Source organism: Solanum verrucosum, unplaced genomic scaffold (assembly GCF_900185275.1).
Source record: "Solanum verrucosum unplaced genomic scaffold, falcon-dt-bn FXZP01000103.1, whole genome shotgun sequence".
Lineage (NCBI taxonomy): Eukaryota > Viridiplantae > Streptophyta > Magnoliopsida > Solanales > Solanaceae > Solanum > Solanum verrucosum.
The window spans coordinates 3,492,001-3,510,276 of record NW_026020048.1 but is presented as its reverse complement, the minus strand read 5'-3'; the positions used below and the strand labels follow the sequence as shown (position 1 = coordinate 3,510,276).

Sequence of the window (18,276 nt, the reverse complement as noted above, 5' to 3'; positions counted from 1 at the left end):
CATTCTTTCAACGAGGTAATATGAATTGCTAACATAATATTATAAGTAATAAGTTGACAAATATTAAATAAAGATAAGAGTTAGAACCATATAATCTGATTTAAGAAGTTGATGACTTGGTATACACCATTTTAATATGTTTGTTGAAATGTTTGAAACTAGAATTTAAAAAGAAATAAAAAAGAATTTGTAATTCACATTGTTCAACAATTTTCACTATTAATTCTTATTTTTAACAAAGTATGAAAGATGTTAAAATGGATAAAATAATATATATATTTTTTTATCATAATTAATCAATTTTTTCTATAAAAAATTAGCACATAATTTATTCTTGATAATAATTTGGATCCTCAAAATTTGGGGCCTAAGACATAACCCTTATTTTACAAAGGCAAGAGCCGGCCCTGGGATCATGGGACTGTTGATAGAAACAAGATTCACTTAAGTCAGTAAGGATAGTTTGGCCATTTCCTCTCCACTGTATAATTATAATTATATAAGTTATATTTATGAACCGTTTATGTATCAGAGCAGGTAAATTATTGTTCGAAAATTCAAGAGCTCCTACGCACTATCAACCATTGAATAATGAGAAAATATACTAATAGGGTGTTTAGATTGGCTTAAAAGTTGGTCAAATTTACTTTTAAATCAGTTTTTGACTTCCGGAAAATATTTGACAAATATAAAAAATAACTTAAAATAAGTTAGAAAGTATTTGACAAAGTAAAAAATGACTTAAAATAAGTCAAATTCAAAAGTAGGTCTCTCCCTACTTTTTGTTTTTTTGATTTAAAATTCATTTCAGTTTGATTTTTTATTTTTTACTTAATAACTACTTTGAAGTTAATTTTTTATTATTTTATATCATTATTTAATATTAAAAATAATAAAATTCTTTTAATTTATTAAAATGAAATATCTGTTTTTAGTAGGATAAATAAAATAAAACAGAAAAATTGTACTATAATAAAAATAGATTAAAATATAAATATTTCTTTAAAAAGAAGATTACGTGACGAGTACACGACGCGTGAACAACGACCTACGTATTACGTGATCTGGAAACCTAGTTTTCTAGTTTTGGCAATATGCCCTATTTTGGCCTTGAGATTTTTTAGAGGTTAAATTCCAATTTTGACCTTCAATTACTCCTAACTTTTTTCTATAACATTTTAGTATAAGTAGAAATATTGAGGGTGTTAAAATAGTTGTGTGTTAACTAGGAGAAGATACTATTAGAAATAAAATATTTGGATTTGGTGGAATTGATTTTTGTGGTCGATAAAAAATGTGAGGCGAGATTTGAAATGATTTGAGCATGTCAAAAGAGATTTATAAACATTTCAGTGAGGAGGTGTGAAAGGTTAATGTTAAAGGGCTTAGGAAGAGGTAGAGGTAGATAAAAAACGTAGTGAGAGAGATGTGGTCAATCAGAAAATGATATGCCTTCATCTTATTAAGGACATGACCCATGATATGATGATGTAAAAGTTGATGATTGAGTAGAAGGTTACACATAAATATTTTTTTTGTCTCGTCTCTCCTATTAGTAGCATTAGTATTATTTTTGATATTTTAATTATTTTAATGTCTTTGAATTTCTTATTCTTATTTTTTTTTATTACGACGTGGTGTTTCTTATCATTTATGCCTTTATTTCTTAGCTATTGTACTTAGGATTGTTCAAAATTAAACCGTACCTGATAAATCGACCGCAAGATTGATTTATTGGCTTATTCTATTAGATTATCGATTACGATTGGAAAATGAATTAAAATTTTATAAGAAATAATTTGTTAATTACTCAATTTCTTTATTCGATAAATCATTTATCCTATTAAAAGTTATCATACTTATACTTTTACCGTATGTATATATAAAAGTACACATTTTATTATTATTAGCCCTAAAAAATAAAGCCCCATTTAAAATTTTGCCATAAATGTTTCTATATGATCCCAAGCATTGGTTGAGTTTTTTTTTACCTTCATTGTCATTCTTGTTTAAATTAAAGCTCATTTATCAAGATCTAAAGGAAAGCAATATTCTCTTGAATGATGATATGAGTCCAAGAATTTCAGATTTCAAATTGCCAATGTTCATGCAGATTGTATAGTATAACCACGGTATATTGTAAGGTGTGTTCATCAAAAAAGAGAGTAGGTACTATAGAGGTTCCTCAGTATTCGTCCGATAATTGTTGATTTGTTATTGAATCAATTAGTATCTTATTAATTGACTAGCATATTAATGCATTTAAAAGTCGATAATCAATGAGTCAAACGGTAAACCGGAATTATCTGTCCCATAAGCAACCCTAATTCTACTGTTTTTGTCTTTATAAATATTGTATTTTTACTTTCTGGAACCAAAAATCTATCAAAATATTTTCCATAAAATCTGCATATTTTTCTTTCTCATGATAACCAACAAAACTATACTAAATATATTATTATTACCATTGTTGTTATTGATACATTATAAAATTAAATGACCAAGGTTTAAAATTTGTTGAGTTATTTTCAAGAAGAAACATTTTATCTTATTACAGTAATCTTTTACCCAAAAATAAACTTAGTTATTAGGATAAATAACTTTGAATGTTGAATAGGTAAAACAATAACGAAAAGTTAGTGGTCGTTTGACCATTGAGTTCCAGAAATCATGTTTAGTTATATATTTTATAAAATTTTAAAATTTAACTTAATTTCGAATTGTTGGTGTAATATACCAAAAAACAATAAATCACAATTGAAAAATGAAATGACAATAATGAATAAACAAATCTTTTGGTTCAAGCGCATATATATCATTCTCTTTAAAGAGATTCAAGTCCACTGCGACATAATTTACACTGAGCCACCAGTATGTCACTCAAGCAACTCCGAATTAGTTGAAGAGTCCAAAACTTCACATAAGAACACCTTCCTTCAACAGATAATTACTCTTGTGTATATATTTATAACTCTATTCAAATTATTTATAAAAATTTAAAAATAATTTTAATTTATATTCATACTTCTAAATATTATTGCGCCGAGTATATCAATTAATTGAATACCAAGCACACTAACATAAAGAACTTTTTTTCTAAAAAAGAAAAACGAACTCTAATAACAATATGATTGTACTTCCTATAATAATATACTAATATATCCTGCTAAATATTTATATTATTTTCTCTGCTTAATTAGTAAACCTTATGTTTAGAGACCTAGACAAACCCGTTCCTCATGATTTGAGATCACTAACAGAAAAATCTATTATATTTATATTTATATAAAACAAAAAGAATCATTAGATATTTCCGTAAATAAATTATGCAAACTGATCTTTTTAATCTAACTAGTTAATATTGAAGTATGTATGTGAGAAAAATCGGAGGAGGAAAATACAAATACAAATTGATGACTGATTTCTACAGTTTGTTCACCAACTCTTCCTTGTGTGGTACCTCAAATTTCGTTGAACTTCAAACTTATTCAATTGTTGCAAGTCACAGTTGAGATTTTTTACAAAAGAGAAATAGTAAGCTTATAAAATTCTTAGTTTAAAAATAAGAAGAAACCTTCTATTTATAGCAAACAAATGGTAGTATTTACATGTGTTGATTGTGCCTTATCAGAAAAGTCACAATCCTTCGAAAAAGACACAGTTCATCGAAAAGGTCACAACTCTTTGGAAAAGTCACAACCTTTCAAAAAAGTCACAATTCATCGGAAAAGTCACAACCCTTTGAAAAAATCACAACTTTTCGAAAAAATCACAACTCATCTGAGAGGTCACAACACTTCGAAAAAGTCATGACCCATCGAAAAATCACAACCCTTTAATGTGAAAAAAATAGTGAGTACTTTTAACACATTATACTTTATTAAATAAATAAATTAATTAAATTGAGTGTTTTTAGTTAGGGTATTAAAGTAATTCAATATTGAAGTTTAGGAATTCTTCTAACCTGGATTTTACATGACATCCCATTTTTTTTCTTAATAAAATTTTCTTATTTATAAAAAAAAATTCAATTCATTCAACTATACACTTTGACTAAGTAGGCGTTTGGTCATGCGATATCATATCACGATATGGTATCGTGAGATGAAATCAGCGTTTGGACATGCGATTTTACGCTGATTCCATATCATGAGAGGTGATACCATATTCTCCAAAAACCATGATATGGAATTATTTTGTAATTCCATATCATGATTTGAGATATTTTAATTCAATAATTGATACATGAGTTTATAATTTGTTAAAACAACCCCACATTTATATCTACTAACCATTTATTTCATAGGTAAAAAAATAATTATAATCACATCATTACTTTTTAAAATTTATTATTCTCACCGACATAAAATTTATTATTTTCACCAACACATAGTCACTTTAACTCACACCTCACGATTGTAAAATTTAAGGTAAAATTTCGATCACATTAATAAATTTATTTTATGGCCTTAATAAGTGCACATTTATATTTTATATGTAAGTTATTAGTATTTAGTTACATATTTCCTATCAACTTTGTTTAAAGAGATAATATTTATTTTATGACTTTGCATTGTCTTGGAAGCACTATTTTTATTACTCTTACAAACATTATTTTTATGAAGTGCATTCTATAATGCTTTCAATTTATTTTATGTTCACTAAACTAATATTGATGTGTTTTTTATTTGGTAGGATTGTGTTGGTGCGATTGATGGAACATATATAGAAGGGGAGGTTCCTAAAGCGGTGCAACAAGCATATCGTAATCGCAAAGGAAGAACATCACAAAATGTCTTATGTGTTTGTGATTTTGATATGCAATTTACCTTTGTTGTTGCTGGTTGGGAAGGTACTGCACATGATAGTAAAGTACTTGAGAATGCACTTGTTGAACCAACGTCACAATTTCCATTTCCGCCACATGGTAACTTTAAATTACATCCTTAGAATAAATATTATTTATTTACAGAAAGATGTCTCATTTACGTCACATATGCTTTTAGTAATTCTTTATAAAATATTTTTTGGTAGATAAATATTATGTTGTTGATGTTGGTTTCCAAACACAAAAGGATTTTTAGCTCCATACAAAGGACTACGCTATCATTTGCAAGATTACCGAGGAAGTGAAAGAGAGTCTCAAAATGCCAAAGAACTATTTACTTATAAGCATTCATTTCTGCGCAATGTGATTGAACGGACTTTTGAAGCTTGGAAAAATAGATTTAGAATACTAAAACAAGGCATGAACCATTATGATATTGATACACAAGTGAAAATTGTCATAGCTGGTGCAGTGTTACATAATTATTTGCGAGAATACCAAAGTAATGATGAAATATTTATGGTTTATGAACATGAAGATATAGTTGCGGAGGATATTGACCAACAAATGGCTCAAAGGAACAATGTTGGTTCGTCTTCTCGGTTACATGATCGAGAAATGCAAGTTCAACGTGAGGAAATTGGTCATACTATGTGGGAGGATTATATTAAAGACTAGTACACTACAATTTATGTTCAATTTTTTTTATTAAATTAAAGTTCGATGAAACAATTACTTAAGTGGAGAATAAATAACTTTGTAATAATTTATTATGCAATTTTATAGTTTTATGTTTATTTGATAAGATTGAATAAACAATTGAGGCTATTTTAATAGTTTTACAACTTATGGGATTTTTATGTTTATGAGAAAATATACAACACAAAAATTTTATATCACATGTCCAAACAAACCTTCAATTTCATCTCATGATACCATATCATGATACCATATCGCATGACCAAACGGCCCCTAAATGATTGCTCTATTAATCTTTTAATTAAACTACAGATTAAGATATTAAATTGACATATTAAGTTCTAAGCAATCACAAACGATGTCGCATTAATTGGTCAAAAATATAATCCATTAATTAATACATATTGATGGCATTCATACTAAAATGTGTTAAGTAGTTTATGAGGTTTCGTTATTATTTTTCCTTTTAAGATATAATACCCTTCTTTGTTTTATTTTACAGAAAATATAGATGAATTTCTGCTCTAGTTTTTAAAATCCAAAATCTAATTCATTAATATGTGTATATCTTCTTGATAAATGTTCATTGAATTGAAAATATAATATAAAATATGTGTTCCATTTCATACTAGATAAACTTGAATGTTTATTTTTATTTTTAATATTAACTGCATTGTGCTAAAATGTGGTAATTAAATACAAAATGGACAAATCTCATAAGTGCTGTTATTCTGTAAAATCTCGATTTATTTTGACTCACCTATAATAAATGTTACAGACCTCCTCAAAAAATAAATAAAGTACATATTTTATTATAATATTCATATTAATTGATATATAATATTAATAAATTTAAAAATAATATATTATTTTTCTCTAAATATGTTAACTGAACAAATAAATGTGAACGTAATAACTACGGCTGAAAAGCTAGCTATAAACTGCTAATAGTAGTATTATTTTTTAAAAAGTGGTATATACAAATTAGGATAATTCTTAAAAATTCACAATTTCCCAAAAAGACCCAAAGATTTACTGCTACAAAATCCAAGTCCTAATAAGAAAAAAAAAGTAGAGACAGTATCACCCACTGTTTTGTTTCCCTCTACATGGTTTTGTTGCGCCTTCTTCCTTTTCTCAATTTCTCCGTTTTCCCTTAAATCGAAAAATCGATTTTCTTTCCTTTTCTTCACTCCATTCATTTTCTTTTTAATTTCAATTCTTGAAATTCACTGCATGATGAATTAGAATTATGGGAATTCAATCGGAGCTGTTTCAACTGATCCATTGATCAGGTGAGTTCAATTGGAATTTTCCATTGCTTTTTATATATATCTGATCTTGGGTTTCAGTCAATTTCTGTTAATTTTTTTTATGTTTTCTTGTGAATTTTCGTATGAGTATTGGGAATTGAATGATTGGGATATAGATTCTAAGGATTAAATGGTTGTTCGTTTTAGATTGAAATGCCGATAAATTGATGTAAGAATTAGGGATTGGATTGATTCAGAATTTCATCTTCTTCTTTTTCTTGTAAAAATAATTATTTATGGTGAATAGGTTTGAGGGCATGACTGTTGACCCGGTTATGTTGACTTTGTTTCACCCCGGTTTATGCTGGAAATTTTATTCATTAATCTGTTTTTTTTTTCTGTAGCTTTTAAATGAGTATAAACAGTAGATTAGTTGATTTTAGTTTGATATAATTACATTTTAGTGTCTTTTGTTTTTGCATTAGAACTTTAATCTGCTTGCTGATGGTTGATTGATAGGTTTTTGCATTTAAGATTCATTATTTGTTTATAAAATTGTTGCACTGTCATTTATCCTGAAGATTAGGACTTTAATGTTGGTATAATTATGAAATATATGTACTTTTGCTTATTAAGTTCCTTTTTTCAGTTGTGTTGGGAGTAGAAGATGGCAACATTAGTTGCGAAACAAGGGCCATTGAGCAGTCAGAATCAAGACACACCGGGAATGAGAAATCAGTCTAGGGTGTTTAGGAAGAGAAAGTTTATCCTAAACCGTGATGAAGAAGAGCTTGAAAAGGACAATGCAGCAGCATCGGTGCTCAATGTTATAGAGTTACCTAATAAGAAACCAAAGCTTTGTTCTGAGCCTGGCGCCTCCCGTGGCAAAAGAACTGTGTCAGAGCACGCGAATGTTGCAATCAGGAAGGAAGATGCACTTTTATCGGGTGGATTGGCAGAGAAAGTAAAAACAGCGGAAAAGCCTAAGAGGAACATGGTTAAATCACATCTGAGAACCAAGAAGGTAGCTAAGGAAAAAATGACTGTAAAGGAATCTGAAGGTTCACATAGCAGAATCACATCCAAGGGGTATCATTGTTCAGCAGAGAAGAAATTAAGTTCTCAAATTTGGGATGAATTGGTGGGTGATGATGAAGAAGAGGAGAGTGAAGAGGAAGAGGAACAGGAAGAGGATGAAGAGTATTTTCCAGGATCCTTAACAAACTTTCAGATGCCACTTAAGGAAGCACTGAATAATTTAAGATATTCAGAGAAGCCTTTGAGAACTTGGACCAAGGGAAAAATTAATAGAAGTGGACCTATGAGAAATAAAGGGAATGATGAAGAGAAAGATGAGCCTTCCCAGTGCAAGGACAGGCTCAAACTATCTACCGCCACAAAAAGCGTTCTTCTGAGAGGAAATTCACAGACAAAAAGGATGCCTGATAAAGTAAATCTAGAACAACCTCCAGGAACTTCAAGAAAGAAGATGACTCATAAAGGAGATAATACAATGAACAAGGTGGAATTTGGAAGTGAAGAAAAGCAGGGTGTGTGCAAGAAAAAACCAACTTTACCCAAGGTTGGAAAGAAAATGCCAGGGACTCGTGAAATTCAAGGCTCAGAGAATAAAAGGCGGGTGCCTGCTATATTAAATGGAGAACAATGTCTAGGAACGTCAAACAAGAAGAAGATTCCTCAAGGAGAGAGTACAAGTGAAGATGAGTGGAAGGAAAAGCCAAGTTTGTCCAAGGATGGAAAAAAGAAGCAGGGAATTCATGAAAAAGATGCCGAGAATAGAAGGATATCTGTACGACGTGCTACTGCATCATTCAAGAGATACGGTAATGATTACTATATTGGTGAGTGGGAAGATGATACTGATGAGTATGAGGTTTTCCCTCTAAGTGATGGACATCATATACCAAGTAACGCAAGAAACCAGGGAAGTGATGTTTCACCTGAGTCGAAACCAAAAAATAGTCTGAAAAATATAATAAAAAATTCAGGGAAGTTACCTGTTTGTAGTTCATTTCCTTCCTGGGCACCTGCTAAATTAAATGGAGAACAATGTCTAGGAACGTCAAGCAAGAAGAAGAGTCCTCGAGAAGATAGTACAATGGCTAAAATGGATGAAAATGATGATGACTGGAATATGTACAAGGAAAAGTCAAATTTTTCCAAGGATGGAAAAAAGAAACAGAGAATTTATGAGAAAGATGCAGAGAATAAAAGGACATCAGTAAGACGTGCTGCTGCATCAGTCAAGAGATATGATCATGATTACCATGTTGATGAGTGGGAAGATGATACTGAGGAGTATGAGGCTTGGCATCATACACCAAGTAACACAAGAAGTCAGAGAAGTGAAGTTTCACATGAATCAAAACCTAAAGATAGTCTGAGAGAGATAATAAATAATTCAGTGAAGTTATCTGCTTGTAGTTCATTGCCTTCCTCCTCATCGTCTTCTGGTTCAACAATTTCGAGAAATGGAATAGATAGATCTAAAAACGTGAAGGTCAAGCTCTTTTTATCATCTTTCACTTTAAATGGCATTTCTACTCTGTTTTACTTATTTCTTTTAGACGATGACTTATTTATTTTATCCTATGCAGGTAAATTGTCATCAATGTAGAAGAAGTGATAGAAGAACTGTTGTTCCTTGCACTAAGTGTAAAGAGAAATTTTACTGTATCAAGTGCATCAGGGAATGGTAAACCTCCAATGTGCATCTCTTATCTTGCTGTCCAAATGCTTAGTGATTCTCTTTTAGTGTCGAATGGAGTTTTAACCTCATTTTAAGCTTCCTGCTATTTATTTTTGGCGAGCAGGTATCCTGAATTGGAAGAAGAGGAAGTCTCAGAGGCTTGCCCATATTGTCGTGGAAAATGTAACTGCAACTGGTGCTTACACTCAAGTGGCATGCTTAAGGTTTGCCTTTTCTTTCCTTTTAATCAAACAAAATGAGCTTGTAGCTTTTGTTTCCTAATTACTGTTAAATATATCTTTCCTTGAAGACATCAAGAAGGGATCTCACTGATCGTGAAAAGATCAAGCATTTGCAGTATTTGATTATCAAGCTCCTTCCCTTTCTGAAAGAAATTCATCAGGAACAAATTCAGGAGATAGAGACAGAGTCTTCTATTCGTGGTATGCATCTAAGTTTTAAAAACAAGACATTGACTCCGATAAAACCTTTTTTACATTGTTCACTGTTTTTATTACAGGGGTATCTTCATCTTCAGTTGATATTGAACAATCACTTTGTCACAATGAGGAGCGAGTTTACTGGTAATATATCCTCTCTTGTTTCTCTTGTTTTTTTCTTCTTTCAACTATACATTATTTTTAGAGGGTTTATTCTTATTGATTCCTTGGCCTTGGAGCAGCAACAACTGTTCAACTTCAATAGTCGATCTTCATCGAAGCTGCCCAGATTGCTCATTTGAGCTATGTATAAGTTGCTGCCAAGAGCTTCGGGAAGGAAAGTTTCCAGGAAATAGTAAAAAAGCAGTTGTCCAATATCCAAATGTAGGTTATGATTACATGCACGGTGGAGATGCAGAGCCTGAAAGTTCTGATGATATGGAAATTCCACAGGACCAGAACAAACCAATTACTTGGGTTGCTAATTATGATGGTAATATCATGTGTGCTCCTGTAGCAATTGGTGGATGTGGAAATTTTGTATTAGAGCTCAAGCATCTGCTACCGAAAAACTGGATATCAACCTTGGAGGCAAAAGCAGAAAGGATTCTGATTCAGTGCAATTTTTCCGAGATGATTTCCCAGCCAATTTGTAGAATGGATGATCCTGAACTGTTACACAGAGCGGCTTCAAGAGTTGGTTCTGATGATAACTACTTGTATTTCCCTACTGCAAAGGACGCAATGGAGGATGATGCACTTTTACACTTTCGTAGGCACTGGGCCAAGGGTGAACCAGTGATTGTACAAAATGTTCTTGCACATACAAGTGGTTTAAGCTGGGAACCAATGGTTATGTGGCGTGCATTATGTGAGGGCACTGATTCAAAGATCCTTACAAGTATGTCAGAAGTGAAAGCTATTGACTGTCTGGCTGATTGTCAGGTTTTTTCTCATTCATCTGCATTTTCTACCTTGTCCACAAGCTTAGTACCTATCACATTCCACTTATTCATCATCCCTCTCCCCATTCACTTGGTAGTTAGCATGTTTCCTAATGGGTTTTTTTGCTTCTAGTATCCTTTTGTTAAATATAACTTTTTTCTCGTATTATAGCAGTTGCTTCTTGAATAGCTTCATGGTGTTATTAAAATATGCCATCTGCCATTGTGCTAAGCATCAAATTACATAAAACTTTTGCAGGTTCCGATCAATACTCGAAAGTTTTTTAAAGGTTATACAGAAGGCAGAAGGTATGAAAATCTTTGGCCTGAAATGCTCAAACTTAAAGATTGGCCACCATCTGACAAGTTTGAGAATCTCTTGCCTCGGCACTGCGATGAATTCATCAGTGCATTACCATTCCAAGAGTACACAGATCCAAGGATAGGGATTCTGAATCTTGCTGTTAAATTACCGGCTGGAGTCATAAAACCAGATTTGGGTCCAAAGACATACATCGCGTATGGCGTCACCAAGGAACTTGGGAGAGGGGATTCAGTGACAAAGCTTCACTGTGATATGTCAGATGCGGTATGATTTCTACGGGACTATTGTAGTTCATTCATTTGATTTCTTCACTTTATTCTCACGTCAATGCCACCTCCTTAATATATGTGTTGCTTGTGAATAGCCCTGGTTAATACTTGAAATCACAATTTGGAGGATATTACCTTAAGCTCACATCCAAAAACTATAACCAAATCAACAAGGACCTTGGTAAGAAAGTATCTCAATTGTATGAAAATTCCAAAATGGGCGAAAAACTAACATTTTATTCCAAACATATAGAACCACATTCATCCAGTCTCTTCTGCCTTGTGTTGTCTAGTGAGACTCATAAACCTCATGGCCAGTCCTATACAATATGTTTGACAATTGTCACATTCCAGGTAAATTAATCCACATGCCACAATCTAGTTTTATGTTTATTCTCACCTTGATAGCAGTTTATTGCTTTTCCCAGTTCTGTATTCTGTCCATGATGCATTACCTGCTAAGATTGCAACCATTAATTTTTCAGGCTTATTTCATGACAAGCTAATATTTTAAAATTTTGAATTGGTCAGATAAATATTTTGACACACACAGCAGAGATGGCTATAACTGATGAGCAGCAGTCTGCAATTGAAATAGTGAAACAGAGGCATAGAGCTCAAGATGAAAGAGAGCACCTCAAATGTGAGGCTGATGAATATCCTATGAAGATGTCTAGTGATATTAGAAGGGAGGAGAAAACCTCTGATGATTCAGAGACAACTGGAGGTGCCTTGTGGGACATTTTCAGAAGGGAAGACGTATCCAAGTTGAATGAGTATCTTTTAAAGCATGCAAAGGAATTTAGGCACACTTTCTGTTGTCCGGTTGATCAGGTTTTTCATCCAATCCATGACCAGAGCTTCTACTTAACTTTGGAGCACAAGAGAAAACTGAAGGAAGAATTCGGTAAGTAATTTACCTTGTTCGTTATCTTTCCTTAAGAACAAGGATCACATTTATTTAATAAACTCAAAATGTGGATGCTTACCATTTTAGGGATTGAACCTTGGACATTCGAGCAAAGACTTGGAGAGGCAGTTTTCATTCCTGCAGGATGCCCTCACCAAGTGCGGAATCTCAAGGTAAGAATCATACTTATATAATCCATGAAAATCCAGATGATCAAGTTCATCAAGTAACCAACCAACTGTTTTCAACTTTCCAGTCGTGTACCAAAGTTGCTGCTGATTTTGTTTCTCCTGAAAACATTCGAGAATGTTTCCGCCTCACAGCTGAGTTCAGGACATTGCCGAAAGGCCACAAGGCCAGAGAAGACAAACTAGAGGTGCCATATCAAAAATGCTTTATTTTAATCTGGCTACGTTAAGCCTAGCCTCCATTTCTTACTGACTTGATTCGTCCTCTGGTGTAACAGATAAAGAAGATGGTCATTCATGCAATCAACCAAGTTGTCACAGATTTGGAGCAGCTCACATACATAGTTTAGAGAAATAGCAGTACTTTCTTTAGCAGCAGTAGCAGTTAGTATTTGGTTGTTGCTATCGTCCTTGGGTGTTCTTTTAGGTGTTAGGCCAAGGACAATTTTGATACATATTTCTTGCAGCTTAGGCCCTCTTCACCATTGTTGCCTGTAGAAAAGTAAATGTTAAAAGGAACATTCTTTTTTATATCATACTTTTCCTGCAATAAAGGCAGCTTCTCCTATACAAAGACTCGTAACCTTCGCATTTGATTGCATAATGGAATATAATGTGAAATTTCATGCAAATACTTTCTATAGTACTCTTTAAGGAATTATGAACCACTAGTACATGTTAGACTTTAAATAAAACAATGGGGTGTGGAACCAAGCAAGGTAGCAGCAATAGGTTTCCTAACAGGTATTTAGAATTTGATTGGTAGTAAATAATTTCTAGATAGAAAAATGTGAAACTAAAGCAGAGAGTGTTTATACCAAATCAAATGTATTTTATTATAATTAAGTGATTTGATGAGGCACTAAAAGCTTATGTACAAACGTGTATGGATTTATTAACTAAGGGTCAACACCGAATATGAGTAAATTTTTATCTGCATATTACCGTTGCTTTAGATTAGGCAAAAACAGTCTAGTTGTATAGTGGTTTTATTGAGTCACATATTATACTACTCGTAACTATATCATCATTTTTTATTAAAGAAACAACAATAAATGCGCCATGTTTTAGATTAACATTATGAATTCGACAACTATTAGATCACATTCATTCAGGGTTTTGACAAAAACTATATTATAGAGTACTGTAGTTATTCTGTCGTAAAATAGTGTGGAGACATTTGGTGAGATAAATTTTTAGTATCCATTAATCTCTTGTTTGGTTACAAAGTTTGTGATATCTTATTTTAGGATTAATAATTAGTATTGAAATAAGTTATTTCTGTTTCCAAATGGAATAATAGTCCTGAAATAACTTATCTTAGGATAAAATAAGTTAAAATGACATAATATCCCTTTAAACCCTTTTTATATATTATTTTTACACATTTTACTCTTATGGAAGATATTTTTTTAAAAATTACTCAATCCATATTATTTTTAATATAACAAACCAAATATTTACTAAAAATACTAAGATAAATTCTAACATAACTAATCTTATCCTAAGATGTCTTCAAACTAAACGACCCTGCGTGTCTGCAAAGTTTGAAGCATCAATTGAATTATTGCTCTAAAATTGGTCATTCTTGATTTCTTGAAAATCAATATAGTGCACTAAAACTAAGACGTACACGCAGCAACAACGACAATATACTTTCACTATGGCCGACTTTCGTCTCAGTTCGACCAGTCTCACAGTCAGACTTGTACCATTAAGCTCATGAGCAGAATCTTAGCTTGAGCCTACCTTCGCACACCTCCGTTACTCTTTAGGAGGTATCTGCCCCAAATAAACTACCCACCTCGCAGTGTCCCGCCTCCCCTCAAATGATCGGTGCGACGATTAGGCATCCTTAGATGAAAGAATGGTCTTTCAGGATTGGTCGTTGTGTGTCACCACCTCCCCACTTATCCTACATATTCGATTAAGATTGTCACTGCGAAGCTATAGTTAAGGTGCATGGGGTCTTACCGTCTAGCCGTTGGTACTCCACATCTTCACGGAGAATTCAATTGCACCGGGTTGAGGGTCATATGGTAGTGCATTCGCAAAAATAATGCATACATTAGTTTTGTGTATTAGTAATATATCTTATTTGATACACTTCTGCATGCATTAGCTTTATGTATTAGTAATATTTGTTTGATACACTTTTTCATGCTATGTACAGTTATTGTCTGCATTAGTTATACACTCTAATGTATTAAGGAGTCGTTTGGTAGATTGTATAAAAATAATGCTAAATAGAGTGTATTAATAATGCTTGCATTAGCAATGCATGTATTAGTAATGCTTGCATTAATAATACATATATTATTGTTATGCATTGTTTGGTTTGATACATTAAAAATAGAATGCATTGCATTAAAAAAATTATTTACTAAGATACCCTTCACTATTATGATGGAAAAGATATAAAAAAAAAGGTATTGAGGATTAATTGGGTCTTTAATTAAGTTAATGCATGCGTTAAAACCATTGTATTGCTAATACCTAGAAATTTATGGTATTAGCAATACACACCTCAATACATAATAAAGTATATAACTAATGAAGAGTACCAAACAATGTACTAGTACTACACAAGGCTAATACATACATACATTATTTTTTTTAGTACACTCTACCAAACGACCCTTAAGTGTGTATTGCTAATACATGAAAATCCATAGTATTAGTATGCATGCATTAACATATAGAGACCAAATTTCCTCTCAAAACTTTCTTTTACATTTTTTAAGTGGAGGGTATCTTTGTAAATAATTTTTTTTAAAAAATTATGGAATGCATGTTATTTTTTAATACACCAAAACCAAACTATGCATAAAAAATAATCTCGACATAACTAATGCAAACATCACTAATACACTCTATTTAACATTATTCTTATACACCCTATCAAACGACCCCCCATTTAGTTATTCCATAATGAGGTTTTGAAATGAGGGCGTGTATGAATCTTTGCCTCTATCTTGATAAATATGCAGATTCAATAGATCCTCGACTCAAGTTAAATATATCAAAAAAAGTAAAACAAATATAATAACGAAGATGTGTTGAAAACAATTAAGAAAAAAGTAAGCAACAATAACAAAATGTACGATAATTGAAGCATAGTAAACAACGGGTAACATAAAAACCAAATAATAAAACCAGGAGGAGAGTAACAATACTAATAACGATCGGGGAACCAAACAAACCTCAACTACATACTAATCTTCAATCTTCAATCTTAAATCTTAATCATCAACCTCTATATCTTTATATCTAGGATCATGTATTTGATAAGCCACATGTGTGTCATATCATGTCTAATAACCTCAATCCAAGACTTTGTTTTGTCTACCACACCTTTTGATTGGAATATTTATTCCTCACATGTCCAAACCATCTTAGTGTCGTTTCACTCATTTTGTCCATTGCAAGACCACTCTCTCTACCTTGTCCCGAATAGTTTCTTTTTTGATCCTATCTCTCCTAATATGCACATATATTCATTTAAGTATCCTAATGTTCACAACTCACTTTTAGAAGTGTCAATTCTTCGTATGTCCAAACTATCTTAGTGTCACATCACTCATCTTGTTTATTGCAGATACACATTATCTCAAATAGTTTCTTTTCTAATCCTATCTTTCCTTATTATGCACATTATAGTCAATTCTTAATTGCGAACAACACTCTCACAATATATATCAATGATATTTGTCCAAACACAAATAGGCATATGAGAATAAATCACCTACTAATTTTCTCTCCGCCAGAATTTAAACTTGAAATCTCATGATTCTCAACCCACTTTATTGACCACTAGGCCAAATCATTGGATGCACCTTATATTCAACCCTATCGATGTCATATGTGCAATACTAACAAGTCCAACTCTTCCGAGGTCCAATAAAATTAGTACCTTATGACCTACTCATTATATTATTAGGTTCAATATTAAATTACACTCAAAGACAGAGCTAAGTGGGGGTTCGTGGGTTCAGACGAATTCAATAACTTTATCATGGACGCTATATTGGCATCAAAAAATTATGTATAACTTGTGAATCCCTCATAAAATTGATTGACGACTCAATGGTAAGCTAAGTGGGGGTTCGTGGGTTCAAATAATTCAATAACTTTTTTGTAGACTCTATATTTATATTAGAAAATTATATATCACTTGTGAATCCCTTATAAAATTGTTTGATGACTCAGTGGTAAGGAAGGGGTCATGGAAACACTAATGTTGTGGATTCTAATGACACTATCAACAAAAGTTTCTCTTTATTTAAAAATGAAGCACCATCTCTTTTGTCCAATAATTTAGATTCTCCAAACTCCTTTCTTCTATCCTAAGATCTAGATCCCCAAACTCCTCTTCTATACTAAAATTTAGAACCTCAAACTCCTAATCCTGACTCCCTCTCTGATTACATGACATGATCTATAGAGTGATCACAATTAAAAAGCAAAGTATTAGGTGAATTGGGATAGTTGATTGTTATGAACGAACTTAAAGGCTCAAAAGTTATATTCAAAACATCCAAATCGATCAATCCAAAATCGAAATTTAAAAATCCAATCCATTAAAATCTTATTTGGATTGTAATTTCTTCAATACGTGAATCAAAATTTTCATATTCAATCCGAACGTTCCAAACACTCACCCCACAACAAGTCTTTTTCTATCAATTTAACCACCTATCCTATTTGAGAAACATCTCCCCACTAACTCTACCACCCAAGCAAGTGGTTGGAAAGCGACGAGAACAACTTTCCAACAATATGGAGGCATCGAAATACGTTACTAATCCAAATCCAAACAACAACGATATTAGTAAAGATGCAACTTCTACGAGAACTAGACCTATATAACACAATTGTCTTTTGGGAACCAAAGCTATATAGCCAATTAACAAACAATTCCAAAACACAATGCAAACCTTGCAAAGAGCAAGTCAAATTTGAAAATATCCAAATAACACTTACACTAAGTACTTACCATGAAAGAATAAGCCCTTCCAATTCTTCCAAACCCATGTTTTCTTGATCTTTTGATCCTTTTTGTTCTCAACTTCATTCAAATCTCCCAATTAACACTTTTTATGCAAAGATATAGATCAATCCAATAAAATAGTACAAATTGACTTCAAATTCTAGATCCATCTTTGGTGTATTCTTTGCCAAGAAAAAGTTGCTTCAAAACCCTCCTTCTAAGCCCCCTACTCTTTCCCCATAATGAGGAATCACAAGGGGCTAGCAAAGAGATCCCTCCCTCTATATATATAGGGAAAAGGTAGTGCAATAGTAGGGTTTGATTAACATAGTAAAATGACTTGTTTGCCCTTATTCTTGAGGAACAAGAAACGATTGAATATGTATTTCCTTCCTTGTCTTTTTATTTATCAAATTTTAATTTGACATACCTATTAAGAAAATAATGATTGATATAATAAGTTTTCTTGTTTTATAGTCTTAAACATATTTTACTCACTGCATTTTTCAAAGACATTAAGCCAATATTAATAAATTAAGAGTATAATAAGAAGAATAATTATTGTCCTTCATTGATTTGTCAAAAATAACAAGTAAAAGAAAAATCAAATTAGAAAATATCTTACAAGTAAATAGAAACGAAGGGAGTATTTTTTACTTTATTTAGAATTTTTAAAGTTCAGTTGTGTTTGATCATATTTTTTGTAATAAATATTTAAAA

At 31.9% G+C, this 18,276-nt stretch overlaps 1 protein-coding gene and 1 long non-coding RNA gene across 4 annotated transcripts; one reads left to right on the top strand and one right to left on the bottom strand.

Moving 5' to 3' along the window:
• The first annotated feature begins 6,606 nt into the window (after positions 1-6,606).
• LOC125822881 (lysine-specific demethylase JMJ25) lies at positions 6,607-13,149 on the top strand. Its single transcript, XM_049502348.1, has 12 exons — positions 6,607-6,822; positions 7,430-9,301; positions 9,399-9,496; positions 9,615-9,714; positions 9,801-9,933; positions 10,011-10,074; positions 10,173-10,875; positions 11,134-11,463; positions 12,000-12,375; positions 12,466-12,551; positions 12,635-12,754; positions 12,845-13,149. The coding sequence occupies exons 2-12, from the start codon at positions 7,448-7,450 to the stop codon at positions 12,914-12,916; spliced, it is 3,936 nt and encodes a 1,311-aa protein (XP_049358305.1). The 5' UTR covers positions 6,607-6,822; positions 7,430-7,447; the 3' UTR covers positions 12,917-13,149.
• Positions 11,460-17,810, bottom strand: LOC125822883 (uncharacterized). Of its 3 annotated transcripts, none has more exons than XR_007442665.1 (3): positions 17,563-17,810; positions 12,458-13,058; positions 11,460-11,926 (listed from the first exon to the last, which is right to left on the bottom strand). It is a non-coding gene; the product is annotated as an uncharacterized LOC125822883 (long non-coding RNA). The 3 variants fall into 3 exon arrangements; XR_007442666.1 differs by having other exon boundaries at positions 11,460-11,923; XR_007442667.1 differs by lacking the exon at positions 11,460-11,926 and adding an exon at positions 12,127-12,359.
• Between the last annotated feature and the right edge of the window lie 466 nt (positions 17,811-18,276).